The sequence below is a fragment of the Lagenorhynchus albirostris genome, chromosome 19 (assembly GCF_949774975.1).
Source record: "Lagenorhynchus albirostris chromosome 19, mLagAlb1.1, whole genome shotgun sequence".
In the NCBI taxonomy this organism is placed as follows: Eukaryota; Metazoa; Chordata; class Mammalia; order Artiodactyla; family Delphinidae; genus Lagenorhynchus; species Lagenorhynchus albirostris.
This window is the reverse complement of record NC_083113.1, coordinates 56,351,251-56,368,761: the sequence shown is the minus strand read 5'-3', so window position 1 is coordinate 56,368,761 and position 17,511 is coordinate 56,351,251. Positions and strand designations below refer to the sequence as shown.

Sequence of the window (17,511 nt, the reverse complement as noted above, 5' to 3'; positions counted from 1 at the left end):
AATTTCCAAATTATATTTGGGCTCAACATGCAAGGGGTTCTTTTTCATTTAGGCAGAGAAAATAGGACTGAAGATTATTACAATAACCACACAAGACCAAGGGATATAATTATAAAATAAGCCAGACCCTAGCAGGCAAATCATGTTTAATGTGTTCTGAGAATCGAATATTCTTTATGGAATTAAAAACAGAGGGGGGGGGAAATCAACGTGCAGAAAATTAATTAAAGAAGAGGTAAGACACAGAAAAGCTTTGGGTGTCATACAACTACAAATACAAAAGCAACAAATTTAAAAAAAGAGCACACACGTAATTACAGATTTCGGTAACTTGAGTAACCAGAACATACCCAGTGAATTATCAATACTTAATCATCAAAGATCTTACTCATTTTGCAAGGGGGCCGGTAGTGATGATGGATTTCAGTTGGTCCAAAGGACCTTTCCTTCCGTCGCAAGCAAACCTGTAAGGACGGCTCAAGTAACTCTGAAAAGTGGAGTTCCTTTTCTCAAAGAAAACTGACACGGGAGGGTTCTTCTCCTCCGTCCCCCTCTACCACCAAAATTTGTACATTCATTCAACTCTTTTAACTAAGGCAACCAAAAGACAATTTCTTGAGACCCCCAAACACCCTGCGAAGCCACAAATTCTACCCATGTAAAAAGGGGGAAAAAAAAAAGAAATGAACGACCTCCAAAACTAAGGGCAGTCACTCTGCAAAGTGCAGGATGGTTCACTGTTAACAGCTTTTGTGGATTTCATGTTAAAATGTCTCTTTAAAAGGAGGCGTGCACGGGAGTGAATCAAGACCCAGCCATGCCCTGGGTTGAGGAACGACCTGTACTGGACAGGTGATATATGGATCAGCCCTCAGGTATCTTTTCAGCTCTGCACACTGCTGAGGTAGGACCTTTGGAAGAAATGCACATCTCAGGGCGTTAAGAGTGTCCCCATCATAAAGCACTGCCCTTCTGCTCAGCTGGGGGGCCCAAGACAGTCACACTCCCGGGCCACGTGTGCCCTTACACAATTCAAGAGTTTGTACCAGATCGCAGCCACGGAGGAGAGTCACAGCCACAGGAGGTGGGCGAGACCTTGGCACTGACCTGGGGACGCCTGCTGTCTAGCGCAAGCTCGAGGGGTGGGGGGAGGTGGAGAACCCCGGCAGGCAACTACAAAAGGTTATTAGCAAATGGTATCAAAAAGTATCAAAACATTTCAAAAAACTTTAAAAACTGCCAGGCTTGGCGGACACACAGGGCAGGCTCTCTAAGCACCCGGAGGGCTGCCCTACATTTCAGAGGTTTATCCTGGAGACGGGGCCTCCGCCCCCTTTCCCGCTGAAGATGCTCAGAATCTCCAGAGAGACAGCAAGGATGTCCACGCCACACGGAACTGCCCCTCCAGGTCTGGGACCAGTGGTCTGAGATTCTAGCCAAAAGTTCCGAGGGCCAAAAGCTAAGTGGCTGGCAGAGCCACGTGCCACGGAGGACCAGGGTAAGAGGCGGAGGCTGCTACGTCTACAAGGGCGTTGGGGTGGCAGGGTGCCGTCCTTTCCCTTCCCCCATGGCTGCAAATCACCCAAAGGCCACTCCTGGCTTAGGGGCCAGGCACTTTGAGCCACAGGTGAACTCACCTGAACCCAGAGTGGGACCTGGGAGGGACTCCACTTCCCTTTGGCATTTGGGTTCCCATCCCAAATCGAACATCCTTTACGGTTGGCTTCTGGGGTTCCTATCATTCAGGTCAACTTATATCATTCAGGGTCAAGGGGAGGGGCGTTCAGAATATAAATACACACATGAGGTTTTCTGCTTAGGTCAAGATCTAGAAGGAGTCCTACCTGGTACTCTAGATTTCTAAAGCAGCAGGATGTTGAAAATACGAATTGAGCCGTACACGCAAGCAGGTGCTGAGCTAATCTCTGTGTATTTTAAACAGCAGAGAGACCACTGTAAGGAACGAGGATTCTTCAGCTTTTCTACTCTGCTTAAGCAAACAGGGTTCCAATTTGGGTGAGGATCAAACTCAAAAGCTACCACTAATATGAAGTTAAAACTCTAGTTCTTTAAAAGAAAAAAATCAGAACCTCAATAAAAGCCCACCAGGCTCATTCTGAAAGATCAAAGTAAGATTATCCAAGCATCGTCAAAGTTCTAGCAGAACAGCTCGGAGCGCTGAGTCTGACAAAATCATGGCAAAAGTTGCAGTTTCTGTCTCAACGTGGCAGCCAGGAGAACCCAAGCCTGCATCACCATGGTTTGAAATCACACTATCGTGATTTTGCCGTTCTAATGCCCACCTGCATAAGTACCCCAAGCTCTGCCCACCTGGGTTATAAACCATTTTCTTCCGATCTTAGCTGCACCGCACGGCACGGTGATGTCCATCTTTAAACCACAGACAGCAGAGACCTGCCACAGTCCCACCACTGTGCTCTCCCTCATCCAGGCAGGCGCAGCTCACGGGTCAGGACCCTCCGCTCCACGGACGTCAGTGAGCTCGAAAGCCTTTGTTAGCGCAGTGGAGCCACTGCCAATGATCTGAAGTTGGTCTCCAAAAGGAAACTTCCTCGTCAACCCTACCTTTCAAGGAACACTCACCGCCTCAATCGTATTAGATTCCAAGGCATGTAAATCACAAACATCCTTCACAGTGGCAAGGGAGACATCACAGAATAGTCGGTGCAGGACATGGTATGTTAACCTGCAAGGCACAAGAAAGTCAGAGTAGAGGCCAGCACTGCACCCTTATCCTGGGACACGTCCTGGAAGTCAAAAACACAACGGCTGGCTTAGGCTAAAAATTCGTGCCTGTCTGCTTCCTAAGGTCAAGGCCTTCCCCGCTCCCCAAAGCACGCACGGCCTTTCCATGTGCCCAGCCCGACCTGCCCCTGGATTCTGACTGAACGACCACCTCTCTGCTCATGACCTGGGCTGAAGTGGGGAGAACAGACCACAGGTTCTGTGCCTTCTAAAGGGTCTTCAAATAATGAAACCTTTCCTGGAACAGGAAGGGGGTAAGCTTATCCCAAAATTGGCAGTAGTTCTGCAAAACATGTTTCGAGGAGGGCTGGACTAGGTTTGAGGTAAAAGAAGGGTTTCGGGCTCAATGAAGTTTGGAAATGCTGGGTTGATGGAGGGTTAGCAGTTAATGCAGGACTCCTCAGAGCCTTTAATACACCTAAATGTTGTTTTAAAGAGCTCCAGGAAGATGGACAGTTTTTTGGTTTGACTGTTTGTATGCCTTGCAGAACCTCTCAAGAGTCTGGAAGCCTTTAGCGACTTCCATAGGCAGGGAACCAGCTAAATATGCAGACAGGTCGCCCGTCTCACGAGAGGGGGCAATCGTTCGGGTACCGAAGCTTTCAACTCCCAAGTGGCTCTCAGCTCTCCCGGTTGCTAGAGAGAGAGGCCGATCAAAATCACAGTAAACCTTTGAGAGAAAGGAAAGGAAGTGTAGTGGAGACAAAAAAGGGAAAAAGAAGTTAACTGAGATTCTCATTCTAACAGCAGTGTTAACGATACATCTGGAAGTGCTCTCGTCTCTGCAGTCAGATCTGCGCCTCAGTATAGATCACTAAGGCCTCCCTTGTCTCGTGATTAAAACCCACCCCATGCCCGTCGTCCTGGTGTGACACAGCGGCTTGGGCACGAGTCTCAAACTCTCCTTAAACGGCACACGCTACTGTTGTGAGTTCCGGTAACTGCAGGAACCGGGCCGGGCCGGTCACGCATCTCACGAGGAGGTGCGGAATCCACTTTCACAGCTTATATAGACTGAGAGAGCTGAACCCCTGGGAGGAGACCTGCCCATTGTCTCATCTGTTACTTAATGAAGGGGGAAACAGCTCATGACTTGTTAAAGAAGTTGGCGCCCAGCACACAACTACGCGGCAGCAGACGGCCGCGACCAGGATCCGGCGCCGGCGTCGAGGGAGATGCTCGGACAACCTTCCCTTGTTGGGGATCCACGGGCCCTCGCTCACTCGCGTGGAGCTTCCCGTGGCTTCTCAGAGCTGGAGTCACAGAAAACAGTGGCACATTCTGCGGGCTCCCTTTTTCTTTCCTGAGTGATAAATGGAGATCTGTGGGGCTCAGTACATCGTAATCTGAGAAACGGCGGGTTCCAGAAAAAAGAAACGGTAAAGAGACGAGAGCACAAATCACAGAATAAGGTGCCCTTTTTACCGTTCTTCCTTGATTACCGACCCCCTTTTAGAATTCGGGAAGACCACCAACCAGGAGAAACAGGATTATTTAGAAGCAGCAGTCATCTGAGCAAGGAATCCCAGTGGGGAGGCCTCCCTGGTGAGAAGTCCCACGGCTCGCCTGACCGCCGGCGAGCTGGTGGCTCTCGGTCACGCAGGCCCCCTCTATGGGTCTCTGTGCTCCACCTGGCACGTCGCCCTTGCCAATGATTTCCGAACATGGCCGACGCTCAGTAGTCCCAGGGACCGGCTAAAGGAGTTTCTAGGCTCCCCTACACCACTCCTGGTAGTTTCAGACTCGATAATTCTGAGGCGGGGCTCAGGAACCTGTTTTCTTCAAAGCTCAGCCAGGTTTGGGGAGGCGTGGACTAGGGAATCTGTAATGTCCCACCGCAGCCCTTCGTTTCGATAGGAAAATTTCTGCGTCACCCCTGCCCTGGCTGCTCTCTGGGGGACCGTCGGGGGGGTCACCCATGGGGGTTCGCAACGTGGGAAGCAGCCCTGCACAGACACAGGGGTCGCTCCTGCCTGGGCCCCGCTTTAATTATTCAAGCAAGATAATATGTCAAGTCATACAGAATATTTAATCGGTTACTGTGATATCATAGAAATACCAGGAATCATAAAAGTAAAAAAAGCTGCTAAGTCGTTGATAATGGTTCCGGGATTCTACCAAGTGGCTGCTGGTCTCCAGACGCGCCGTAGGCGGCGGCGGCGGCGTCACTGGCCGCGGTCCTGCGGCCTCTTGCCCTTGCCCTTCTTCTTCTTGTCCTCCAGCCGTGGCTTCAGGGCGCACACGCAGGCGGACACGCCGGCGATGGCCTTGGGCAGGTCGGTGCCCTTGCTCCACTTGTCCTTCTCGCGGTCGTAGACCTGCACCGTCTTGGAGAAGGCCGTGTTCTCCCAGCTGTAGCCGCCCAGGATGTAGATGCGGCCCTCCCACACGGCCACCCCCGACTCGCTATTGGCGTGCAGCAGTGGTGCCACGCGGGTCCACTGGTTGCACTGCGGGCTGTAGGCCTCCACGCCCAGCACGTCGAAGCGCTCCATGGACTCGAGGCTGTCGTCGCTGCCGCCGATGGAGTAGATGCTGTCCCCCAGGCTGCACATGCTGTGCCAGCCACGCGCCGTGGTCATGGGCCGCCGTTCTTCCCACACGTCTGTCCGGTGGTCGTAGCACAGCAGGTTCTTGCGGTAGGGGCCGATCTGGTAGTCGTGGCCCCCTGAGATGTACACAAAGTCTTTGTAGATGGTGCCCGCGTGGCCGTACGTGAACCTGTGGAGAGACAGATGGATGGACGGACCGACAGAGACAGAGCGGGAGCTCAGTGCTGCACAGGCTGGGCCTCTGTGAGCCGGGGACCCGGTCTTCTCCTCGGCAAAGTGGGGACAAGCTGCCCGCTGAGGGGGTGGTGAGGATGGGAGGGGGTGACAGATGGAGCAGGGCAGGTGACACACGGGCAGCTCTGTCCTCTCTCTGCCCATCTGAGAAGTGGGCATCATCACAAGACCGCACCTGTCTCATTAGGGCTAGAAACGCTACGCCACTGAGGCACACGTGTGGCCCTTGTCCCATCACACATCAAGCAGGGCCTGCGACAAAGTGCAGCTCCAATTACACGACCGTCTGGAAAAGTCAGCCCTACAGGGACAGTAAGTATCAGTGGCTGCCAGCGGCTCAGGGGAAGCAGGGAGGGATGAAAAGATGGAGCTCGAGGGATTCTCCGGGCACTGGGACTATGCCGTACGACACTGTAATCACGGATACACATCATCATACACGTGTCAAAACCCGCGGAACGCACAACGCAGAGAGGGAGCCTGATGTAAACTAGAGAGCTTAGCTAATGTATCAACTTTGCTGCATTAGCTGGAAACAATGTACCAGTCACTGCAACGGGGGAAGCTGGGTGCGCTTGGCAACCTCTGTACTTTCTGCTCAATTTTCTCTACACCTAAAATCGCTCTAAAAAATGAGATCTATATAAAGGCAAAGAAGAAATTACCAACAGCAAAACAAAGTGCACACAAAGGTGGAACAGAAAGGGAATGGCGTCACGACATTCAGGACGGTGATTCCTTAGCCGGAGGCGGGAAGCAAGCGGATGGGAGAAGAGCACACGGGGCAAATGGGTCCCAGGCAGGTGGGCTACCGTTCAACGTCTTCGACTCTTGGGTTGGGCTGTGGGTTTGTGGAGGTCTCATTATACAAGTAAGTCAATGAATGAAAAAAGGTATGAGTAAACACACGGAACAAATGTGGGGCATGCATGCCCTAATGACAGCAGCATCATGGATTATGTTTATTCCAACTCTGGACATCGATGGTCCACTTAGAAAAAATAACGATTAGGGTTGTTGTCGTACTTAAGGTACACAAACAACCCCGGCTGGCCTAGAGAAAGTGACAGAGGCAGATACTCTTATGTAATTAAGTCTCCCTTCTCCATCTGTAAAGTGGGGTGGTACACAAGACCTGAACCTGGGAGAACACAGGTCTTGGTTTGCCTAGGACAGGGTCAGGAGTTATACGGTTGAGCTCTCCGTTCACGGGCATTCGGGTTTGGGTAATCCATGACATGGGTTATTACCCACCCCACTGGATCACTGTGGATATCAAGGGACTCATCACATCAAGCACATGGCCCAGGCTGGCACGTGGTGATCAACAGCTACTATCATGATTGTCCAATCACCTTATCCACAGGTGTCCAGGTGTTACTTCATCGGCTTCTCGGAACCTTTACCTGAAGGTGGTAGTTACTGTGGGGTGGGGGGGAGGGGCGGGGACTGGAGGAGCCGTGCAGCTTCTACTGTAGGGAGCTGCTCAAATAAATGGCAGCACCTCTGCTAAGCCCGTGACAGTAACAAAGGCAGTGAGTGGACACCCTGACAGGGTGGTACTGACATCACATCCCCTTTACAGATGAGGAAAAAGAGAGAGTGTGGGGTGAAGACACTTGCTGGAGTCAGATGGACGGTAGAGAACCCTCACCCTCTGTACTCCTCCTGCCCAAAGTCAGAGGGATTTGCAGTAAATCTCTCACTCTCTGAACTCAGCACTCATTTCCCCGAAACTCAGGAAGTGAAGAGATTCAGAAACAGAGGGATGTTTGTCTCAGTGGCAGAGCTGACACTTGCACTCCGACGGCCCAGAACAGGCACCCTGACAACCATGCCCTCTGCTCCCCACGCTGTTTTTACAAGCCAGGAGATTCTTCCTGGAATTGGAAGGCCGAAGTATCCAGAAAGGGAGGTGGGCTCAACTGTAACCCCAAAGCCTCCACGTCTGTAGGGTCTGCCACAAAACCCCAATCACCTTGGCAAGCCGGCCACATAGGACCAGGAGTCGGTCTTGGGACTGTAGGTTTCTACCGACGAGAGAGCTCCATTCTCATTCCGGCCGCCGACGGCCACCAGCATGTCTTCGATGGAGGCCAAGTAGAAATCCACGCGGCGCTGGTTCATGGAGGCCACCTGCGGAGGCGAGACACCTGTACCTTCCCTTCCCCAAACTCGGGTCAGCGTCAACATCCAGCACCGCACCCCCAAACATGCTCCACGAAAGGCACAGCCCCGGAAGGCGAGGTGGTGGCCACGTGAGCCTGGGGAAGGGAGCCAAACCTGAAGAAAGGGGGGCTCTGTAGGCGGGATTTCTCAGGGCCCCCAGGACCCTCGAGACCTCGTGAATCCCCAAGAGAGGGACGGAGAATTCACTTCCCCAAACCTGTCTGGCCACGTGGCCGACCTTGTGGACTGGAATTCTGCAGCACACACAGGTCAGAACTGCTGATGTAGTGGTTTCCTGAAATAAAAGTTCATCTTTCCCCTCACCCCCCCACAATCAGATATTTTAAAACTTAATGCTGATTCTCATCCGTGTTGATGGGCATAAGGTGGTGCTCCACAGAAAATTAGCAATGGAAGACCCAAGTCTTTCTCTTTCTTTTCTTAATCATCCAAGCAGAACACACGAATGAACATGGTCCTGCAGGAGCCCATGTCAGGCTGCGACCGTGATGAAGGTTTGGAGGACGGGCTTCAAAGCTGCAAGCCTCCTTCAACTGCAAGTGCAAGACTTACACCTTGGTTTTAGAGTTTTGAGAATAAAATCAAAAGGTCACCCAAGTCCCTTCGGAGCCTTGAGCTCAGAAAAGCACCGAGTTAAGTAAGAAGACTGAGGTGTGAGTATAAAGATTGAGACAGACTTTCATGGGTGGCCATCTGGTTCTTGGGAGGAAAGGAGCACATGTGCCAATCAACGTGAGCTACAACCACCGACCCTGGAAGGTCAGCATCCCCCCTCCCGTCTCCAGAGGCAGAAGCTGAAATTTGGAGTGGGCAAGGAACCGGTCTAAAACGCCCAGCTACGATTTAGCCAAGTCGGGGCGTGAAGCTGGGCCTGACATCAAGGCCCAGGCCGGTCCCGGCATCAGCTGGCATGCCTGCCGAAGGGCCACGGCTCCCAGCAGGTGTGAGCCTCCGTGGCCCCCTTGACCAGCTCCAAACCTGCCCCAAAGAGGAACTCAGCGGAGACTCTGAGACACGGGGAGGTTGTCAGAACTCTGGGTCAATCTTCCAGGCCGCGGTCATCCAATATGGTAGCCACTAGCCTCCTGTGGCCATTTACACTCAGATGTAAATTAGTGATAATGAAATACAATGGAAAACGCAGTTCTTCAGTCCCACGGGCCACGTTTCAAGCGCTCAACTGCCACACGTGGCTGGTGGCTACCGTATCGGATGGCGCAGATGAAGAACGGTTCTGTCGGTGAAGAAAGTTCTACTGCACGGCGATGCTCTGGACACCGACCGTCCCTGCAGAAGGTGGCCGGTCAGCCCTCACCGCCCCCAACCGGGGGGTGGGGGGAATGATGTGGCTTGTCACTTTATCGTCACACCTCGTTCAGAAGCAGGGTGGTGGTCAAGGCCCGAGAGAAGGGGGTGGGGGCAGTCAAGGCTAAGGTTAAGGAGATCAAAAGTCCTCAAGAGTAAAGAAATAATCTGGCTTTAATCTCACCTTGATCCACTGTTTACAGCGGGGGTCATACCTATAAAGAAGATTGGATGCCGCATCCCCTCCGTTGTCCCGCGAGAAGCTGCCGCCAGCGATGAAGATGAACCCCCCCAGCACGGCGACGCAGTGGTGGCTCCGCCGGGCCGGCAGGGGCGTCTCCTTGACCCACTGCTCGCTCTGGGCGTCCAGGTAGCAGGTGTCGTCGCTGAGCTCCAGACACCGCTCGGAGACCTCGCCGCCCACAAACAGCAGGCACTCCTGGGTGGTGCGGAGGGCCGTGCGCTTGGTCTGCATGACCGGCTGGGCCGCCAGGCTGTTGTGGTAGCGCACGGCCTCCTCGATGAAGCCCTCGCAGTTGGCCTCGCGGGGCAGCAGTGAGCACACGGCCGGCTTGACGCGGTGCAGCAGGTCGTTCTTGGGGATGAGCGGGAAGTGGATGTTCTCCAGCACCTGGTAGGCGTGGGCCTCGCGCTCGGGCCGCTGCGTCAGCCACTGCAGGGCCGCCTGCAGCAGGTCGTGCTCGCACTCCCGCTGCACCTGGCTGCTGCCCAGGTAGGCGCACAGCTTCTGCACGGAGACGTTCTGCAGGAAGTCGGGTGTGAAGGACAGCGTGCCGAAGCGGCTGAGGATGAAGCCGTCAAGGAAGGCGTCCAGCCGCCTGAGGCTGTAGATGGAGGCCAGCTTCTGCAGGTACAGGTAATTGTCCTCGCTCACCTCCTGCTCCAGGTACTCGCAGCAGAAGTCCACCACCGTCCAGATCTGCAGCAGGTGGGCTGTCTCCAGGACGTAGTCGATGTTGCCACCGTCCAGCACCAGCTCCCCGCCGTACAGGAAGTCCACCACGGCCTTGAGCCCGACGTAGGAGGCGCCGATCAGCTCCACCTCCTTCTGGAAGGCCTCGCGCATGCCGAGGGTGAACATGGAGTTGAAGTAGTCGCTGCACACTGCCAGCAGGTTGCGGTGGGCTGGCACGCGCTGCTCGTCGGCCACCAGGACCACGTCGCAGAAGAGGCCGCGCAGGCGCTGCTCGTTCAGCCGCTGCAGCACCGTGCTTGAGTGGTCGGCCCAGCGGTACGCCTGCGGTGGCGGTGGAGAGCGCGCGTCAGGAGGGGAGGGGGCCGCCAACCCGCCCCCACACCGCAGCGGCCCAGCTAGCGCTACGCGACCAGCACTGACATACAGTGGAATGAGAGAACAGGCAACAAGGTGTCAGAGCACCTCGCAGAAAGTCAGGGTGTTTCCCTGTACGTGTGCATATGTTTGTATATTTCCTCCCTTCTTTACAAATAAAAATTTTAACTCAATCTTTCTTTTTCCCTTTGTTTCGTTTTCCCTCTCTCCTCCTTCTTTGTAAACAGGGTTCCCCAAAGTTCCCTTCCTTCCCTGTCTCTTTCCTCCTTAGTGTGTGTGGGTCACGGCACATAGGTTCGGAAACGCTGTCCTATCGGGAGGTGAAGTTGCCTGGGGCGTGGCCTCTCAAGTCGGACAGGAGCCGGTGGAACCCCAGCGCCACTGCTCTGCAGCTGTGTGACCTGGGGGAGTCCCGAGCAGCCTCTGAGCCTCGGCTCCTGGTCTCCCCAGGTTTGGTGCGGGGGAGGGGTCATGAGCCAGAACATAGCGCAGAGCTGGCCCGGGGACAGCGGGAGCAAAGTCAGCAGCTGTGACCGTCAGTTCCCACGGAGTCGCGGTGCCGACAGCTATGCTACAGAGACCAGTCCAGGGAGCTAGAGGGTCCCAGAGACTCTGCAATATATCCAGACTAACGTGCTCTGGGGAATCTTACTTTCAGAGACACGGCTTCAACAGTCATTGCCAGAAAATGTATGTAAATTGCAGGAACGCTGTCTTTTCCCGGGAGCTGTATGTGCCGCAGACCGCACTGTGCACTCGCCTGCACACTCTCATTTGAGCATCCCAGGAACCCTCCAACGGAACGTCAGTTGTAACCCCCTTATTCCAGAGGAGGAAAAGTGAGCTTCAGAGAGACTAAGGAACTTGCCCAAAGTCCCACAGGGACTGAGGGGCGGGGCTGGGATTTGAACCTACGTCTGATCCCAGAGCCCAAACCTTTAATCACCACGCTACACGGGAATTAACGAATCTATTAATATGAATAGTTAATAGGAATTAATTCAATAAATTCAGGTTGGTGGACATTGCTTGACTGTTATCTGCCTGCCCTGGGCTTTTGAAGATGCAAAGAAAAATCAGACCCAGACAACGGTTTCTATGCCCTGGAAGAACTAATTAGGATATTTCACACTGCTTTATTTATTCCCTATAAAAACAACAAAAAAATTCAACATATGGAAAAACAGACCATTCAGAAATACCAACTAGGTAGCAGGGCGATTCAGGGAGGACTGGGGAAAGGGGCGGGGCAGGCGTTAAGCCCGAGGGGAAGTGGTGGTGGAAAGGAAGACAGGTGGGTGAGGGCTCAGCAGGTGTGAGCAGCTGGGTGACTGGTGCACAGGTCCTTCTGGGTTACTTCTCAACATGTGTCCTACGGCAGGGGGGTGGTTTTTTCTTCCCTTCCAAATCTGCTCCTTACCGCCTCCGATGCATTAGTAATTGGGGCACTTTATTTCCCGTGGTTCTTCCCTGTCCAGCCAATTCCCACATCAATCGCTCTGTCTGTGCAACAGTCTCGGGCAATGTCCTCACATTCTGAGGGTACCAAACAGACGTTCCCTAAAGCTTCCTTCCCTTCCCAGTTTACAGAGCCAAGCTCTCCTACCTTACATTACAGGATGGTTTCCTGAAGGTCCATATACACAGGTATCTCCCTCTATCCTGGTTATTCAGAGAGAGCCAGGCTGGCCTGGTCTGGGCTTCAACACATATTGGCTTGGGGCCCCTCTTGGGTGCGGACTGAAGGCAGGCAATGAAAAAGGCACTACAGCGGCAAGCTACCGAGTAACAGTGAAGGCTAGTGTCCTAGAGAAGCAAGTGAGGGGCATCAGGTGGGCTGTCAGCCCACCATGGGCTCCTGGTTGTTTCCAAGCTGGTGAGGGTGCTGGAATTACCCCGCTTAAAAAGGGGCACACACGCCCCCAGGCTACCGCGTGAAAAGGGAAACAGCCCTGGGGAGGGGCGGGGACTGGGGAGAGCCCCAGATGACAGCTACCAGGGGAGCCACCTGCTGCAGCGAGCCAGGGCAGGGGGGACGGCAGCCACTGTTTCTACAGCTGGGTCTCCAGGCTAAACGGGCAAGTTTAATTCTTTACCTGGGTCTTGACTACAGCCCATTTCTGGTTATTTAGTACAGCAGCAGAGACCAGAACTAAAAACAGACAAACGTGACTTCCCAACGTTAAACTGGCATCAGTAACTGAGTTGCAACATTTCATATAATTTAGAAACTCCAACCTGCAACATTCTCCAGTGGTATTAACCCTGTTCATTCCTTTGTTTCTTACTTTAGCACCTTAATCAGGTGAAGAAACTCAGGATCTAACACTGGGTGGAAAGCAGGTATGGGGTATCTTATATTAGAAAAGAACTCAGGGACTTCCCTGGCGGTCCAGTGGTTAGGACTCCGTGATTCCACTACAGGGGGCACGGGTTCGATCCCCGGTCGGGGAACTAAGATCCTGCAAGCTGCGCGGCATGGCCAAATAAATAAATAAATAAAATAATTAAAAATAAAAAAGAATTCAGCATCAAAGTGGATCAACACATTTTAGAGCAGATAAATGAACAGCGGCCGCCACACAATGGAAGACTCCACAGCTCCGAGAAGGGCACGATCTACCCGCACGTGCAGCAACCAGGCTGAACCTCAGAGGCAGGGTGACAAGAGTAACGAGCCAGGCACCCAGGGGACCCACCCCGACTCCACGTATATAAGTTCAAGGGCAGGCAAAACTGCAGGGCTGGAAGCTGGGCGAGTGGCTGTCTTGATTGTAGGGGCTGGAAGGGTTTGATAATGTTCTTTAACTGGGTGTGTTCAATGTCTAGAAAATCAAGGGTACATTATGATTTGGGCACTTTTTAAATATAAAGAGTTAGGAACATAAATACAATGAACCAAGGAACAGAGAAGCCTATTCCTAAAAGCTTCAATTCAGAGAGAGACAAGCTCAGAATCTGGCTTGGAGGCACAAAGATTTCTAGTGCTGCCGAGCTTAGAAAGCTACGCTGTCTCTGCAGCCAAGCTCCCAGACAAAGCCCCTTTGAGTCAGCAGCAAGACCCTTCTGGGGTTTCGCAGTAGATAAAGCCGGGCTTTGGCAAGAGTCTTCTCAGTCAACTCAAATGGAAACACGAGAGCATTTCTCAGGAGGACCAACCTCTCCTGAAAATTACACCCTGTTTTTCTTTTTTACACACCTGTCGAACCTCGTTCCCCCTTCTTCTCCTCTTATCTATAGGCTGCTCCCAACTCCCTTTATCTAAAATGGTATTTCTTCATCTTTTTTTCAGTCTGCTTTTAAGATATTTTTTTTCTATATAGCTTGCCATGTCATTTAAACACATAATATATAATCTATATATCTGTGTGTGTATTATATGTATAGCTTTATACTTTAAAAGAGTAAAATTCTTTCCAGACCCCCAAGAACCCATTTCATCTCCTTGTAAGCAATGTCAGCCCCATGCAGAATGCATGATCTACGGTAAACATGACATTTAATCTTCAAAAAAGGACACTTTAAAAAAATTCCCTGGCCGTCCCGCGGTTAGGACTCTGCACTTTCACTGCTGAGGGCCAGGGTTCAATGTGTGGTCGGGGAACTAAGATCCCACAAGCTGCGGTGCGGCCGAAAAAATAATTAAAAAATAAATAAAGAAAATGGTGTTTTAATATTCATAAAGAGACAGGTGTAAATTGGGACTGTCTCACCAACTGGTCCCCCAAACCTTATCTACAGCAGCTGTGGGGAAAGGGACCGCTCCAAGTCACCTGAAGAGTTTGCTGAAGGTACAGATTTGCAGGTCCTGCTCTGAGATTTTAATTTAGCACGTCTGGGGTGGGGCCGAGCATATGCGCTTCTCATGAGACACCTGCCCCCTCCCCGTCTCCCAGGGTGAGTCTGATGTAGTCCGTGTGCCACAGGTAGGTAGCCTCGCCGTGGAGAACCCACCCTCACTGGCTCCTAGGGTCTCAGAAGGTCACGACCGGGGAAGACTCTGGGCCCTTAACATCCAGGTACACAAAGTGTTGCTCCCACTATAAGGTTGTGGACTGGCTTCTCCACGGACACAGTCTTGGATTTTTTGAGCCCCAAGTGGAAACACAAATCCCACGGCGTCCACCCTGTCCTGTAGATGCCAGGTGTTGGATAAACGAGTCAAGTTGTGTTTCTAACATCCCTCGCACCCCCCAACCCCTGCTCTCTCTGATTTTATGATTTTTCCACTCCTTGCCTGTGCCACCTCTAGTCATTGTTAAGGAGATTAACACCAACACCAAGAACAGAAAATCAGTCTGCGCAATAAGAATGAGCTCATCAGAAAAATCTCATGCTTCCTTGGCAATGTGCACAGGCGGTGAGCGACCCATTCACAGACCTTTGAGGATTCGCTGATCTTGGACGGCCGAGACACTCGCGTCTGCCGGCTTCCCTCCATCATAAACAAGATCGCAGCCCTGCGACAAGAACAGGACTTCTGAGCGTGTAGTAATAACTCGAGGTCATTCATGAATCGCAGGCTCTGCTGGCAGGTATCAGTGACAGCAAGAGCGAAACAGTCACATGGAGGAAAGAGGGAGAAAAAACTGTACTACAAAGAACTCCCTTACTCCGAGAGCTGGAAAAATCAGAGGGTTAGAATCAGATAGAACATTTAATAAGTGTTCCTTTTTCACCTCATCACGTCTTTTAGCCCACCTCCTACAAGTACCTACCTTTGGATGCTTGAGCTGAATTAGGCCTTTTCGAGAGATCAAGATTATAATGACAACAGTTATTATTTCAGAACCCAGACTATGACCCTGGAACCAAGCTGACATGTGCTATCTCATTAAACTCCCACAACTATCTGGCTGGGCTGATGTCACTTAACCCATTTGATCGATGAGGATATTGAGCTCAAGGTCACAAAGCTAGTGAATGGCTGGGAATCAAACCTGAGTCTGTCTGGCTTCAAAACTGGACAGACATGGGCCCTTCACTGGGATGCCTGGTTGAATGTGGCCTAATCTTTAAGAATCTCATACTTTTAAAATTTCATGAAGTTAAGGCTATGATGCAGTGATGACTACCAAGTATAAAATACATTCTAGACACAGGCACTGTCTTAAGTGTTTTCTGTGTCTCACTGATTTAATCCCCACAACAAGCCCACCAGGACAGCACTATTATTATCCTCAGTTTATAAAGGAAGAAGCTGATGGCAGTGAGGGGAAGTAACTTGCCCAGCGTCACACACAGGAAGAAGCAGACCTAAGGAGGCTTTCCTGCTCTCAATCCCTGGGCTATTTCACTTGACCATTAAAAAAATGCCCACAGGCAGGAAACCTCTGCAGGGGGAGCCCATGCCCCGGCTGGAACATGCAGGATAAACTTGACCAAGCAACTTAACCTCTGTAGACTTCATGGTTGAATCTACAGACTGGGCTGGTGCATCAGGGGATGTTAAGGTTTCTTCCAGTTTTGAAAAGTCAGGCAACCCACTAACAGCACAGAGCCGGGCTTTGGGGGACCTTGGAGGATGGGGGGCACACAGAGGAAGGATTAAGCTAGCAATATGGGCACAAGTCGCATACTGGGACTGAGGGTTTAAGGAGGAATTCTTCCCGCTGCTAGGGGAGTTGAAAAGAGTCAATCTGTTACCTACTGAACACACAGCCTTTGCTAAAAAGGAACAACGTGACAAGGAGTCAGCTCTGTGTCAAGATAATCAGGGACACACAGAGGGGGCTCCAGAGCTCCCACGGAGGATGGGGGGACAAATCCAGGCACAGTGCACCCTGCCAGCTCCCTGGGGGGAAGGAAGGGACAACGAGATTTCTCTCGACAAACTAGCAACTTTGTGACAAAGACCAGCTGTCCCCACCCCTGTCCTTTCTGTCTGCTCCTAGGATGCTGGGCGGCTCAGAGAGGGAAGAGAAGAACACCAGCACCCAACCTACTGCTCACCCCTGACTTCCTTGTTTCACCTTCACCCTCTGAGACAGGTGCCACTATCGTTTCTGACACCCAGGCTCAGGTGGCCGTGCGGCCCCGCCCAAGGTCACACAGCAGACAGTCTGCACCACCGCAGGCAGCCAGCCAGGGCTCAGGTCTGCCTTTAGTGCTAAGAGCTTTCTTTTCTAGGCCAAGATTTCTAAAGAGAGTATCCCCTTGTGGAGGCTCCCTTTCGTCTGCGGGAAAGTGGTCTGGGGCTCACTGCTACAGGAGTGTGGATATTAGTTGCCTCCTGCGCTTTCTGCAAGCAGGTGAGGGGTCAAGGCCACACGCAGGGACGGTGGCGATCCCCAGTGAGGCGTAAAAGGTCTTTTAGTAAACACGGGAACCGAGGCCGCGTCCGGACGGGAGGGTCCCCACGGAGCCTCCTCTCTCGGCTCCTTCCCCGGGTTTCGACCCTGAACGTGCCCGACCGCATCGCTCCGGGAAACAGCGTCGTGGAGGTGGACGCGGACGCCCGCCGGCACCCACCCACCCCGGGTCTCGCCCGCAGGGTCTCCGGGGACGCCTCTCTCGCTCGCTCGGACCCAGCACCCCCTGGCGGAACCGCCGGCACAACGGCCGCCCGGGCGGGCTCGAGCCGGCTGCGAGGAGGCGGAGCTGGGTTGCGCCCGGGGCTGGCGCCCGCGGCGGGACGCGAGGACAGTCACTCACCTGGGCCGCGCGGGCCGGCCGCACAGGCCGCACCTGTCTCACCTGAGGGGGCGGCGGCCCCCTCTCCACCCCCCACCCCGGCCCCGCGGCGGCCCCTCCGCTCGCCCCCGGCCCCGCGATCCACCCCCCGAGCACAAAGAGATCCCGGGGGCGGAACCGGGTCGCAGCTCGCGGGGCCGGGGACCCTCCCGAGGCAGGCCCGCCCCCCGCCCCGGCCCCAGCCCCCGGACGGCGCGCGGCTCTCGGCCCGGGCAGGAGCGGGGTGCGCGCGGAGGCCCACCTGGGAGGGCGCGCTACGGGCGCGGCGCGGGGATTCCGAGCGGCGGGGCCGGGCGGGCGGGGCGGCGGGGCCCGGGCGTCGGAGCCCGTGGGCCGGCCGGGTGCGCGGCCATGGCTCCGCCAGGAAGTGCGAGGCCGAGGGCGGAGGCGCGCGCGGCCAATGGCGGCGGCCGGGAGGGGGTGGGCTCTGGCGGCGCGGGGGCGGGGCCTGCCCCAGGC

At 53.5% G+C, this 17,511-nt stretch overlaps 1 protein-coding gene across 7 annotated transcripts; it reads right to left on the bottom strand.

Moving 5' to 3' along the window:
* Positions 1-4,776: 4,776 nt before the first annotated feature.
* On the bottom strand, positions 4,777-17,363 carry KLHL36 (kelch like family member 36). 7 transcript variants are annotated; one of them, XM_060130038.1, is made up of 5 exons: positions 17,294-17,363; positions 14,741-14,819; positions 9,232-10,305; positions 7,531-7,688; positions 4,777-5,487 (listed from the first exon to the last, which is right to left on the bottom strand). In XM_060130038.1, the coding sequence occupies exons 2-5, from the start codon at positions 14,801-14,803 to the stop codon at positions 4,932-4,934; spliced, it is 1,851 nt and encodes a 616-aa protein (XP_059986021.1). In that variant the 5' UTR covers positions 14,804-14,819; positions 17,294-17,363; the 3' UTR covers positions 4,777-4,931. The 7 variants fall into 7 exon arrangements, with proteins under 7 accessions (XP_059986021.1, XP_059986019.1, XP_059986026.1 ...); XM_060130036.1 differs by having other exon boundaries at positions 14,741-14,884; positions 17,294-17,357; XM_060130043.1 differs by lacking the exon at positions 17,294-17,363 and adding an exon at positions 11,780-13,184 and having other exon boundaries at positions 14,741-14,880.
* Between the last annotated feature and the right edge of the window lie 148 nt (positions 17,364-17,511).

What these genes read in the sequence shown, in the direction of transcription:
- KLHL36 (XM_060130036.1), bottom strand. Translation starts at nt 14,872, where the DNA reads ATGAATGACCTCGAGTTATTACTACACGCTCAGAAGTCCTGTTCTTGT. An exon ending in GCTGTAAACAGTGGATCAAG is followed by an intron (nt 7,689 to 9,231) that starts GTGAGATTAAAG and finishes TCGCCTCCGCAG; the next exon opens with GTGGCCTCCATGAACCAGCG. An exon ending in TATGTGGCCGGCTTGCCAAG is followed by an intron (nt 5,488 to 7,530) that starts GTGATTGGGGTT and finishes GTCTCTCCACAG; the next exon opens with GTTCACGTACGGCCACGCGG.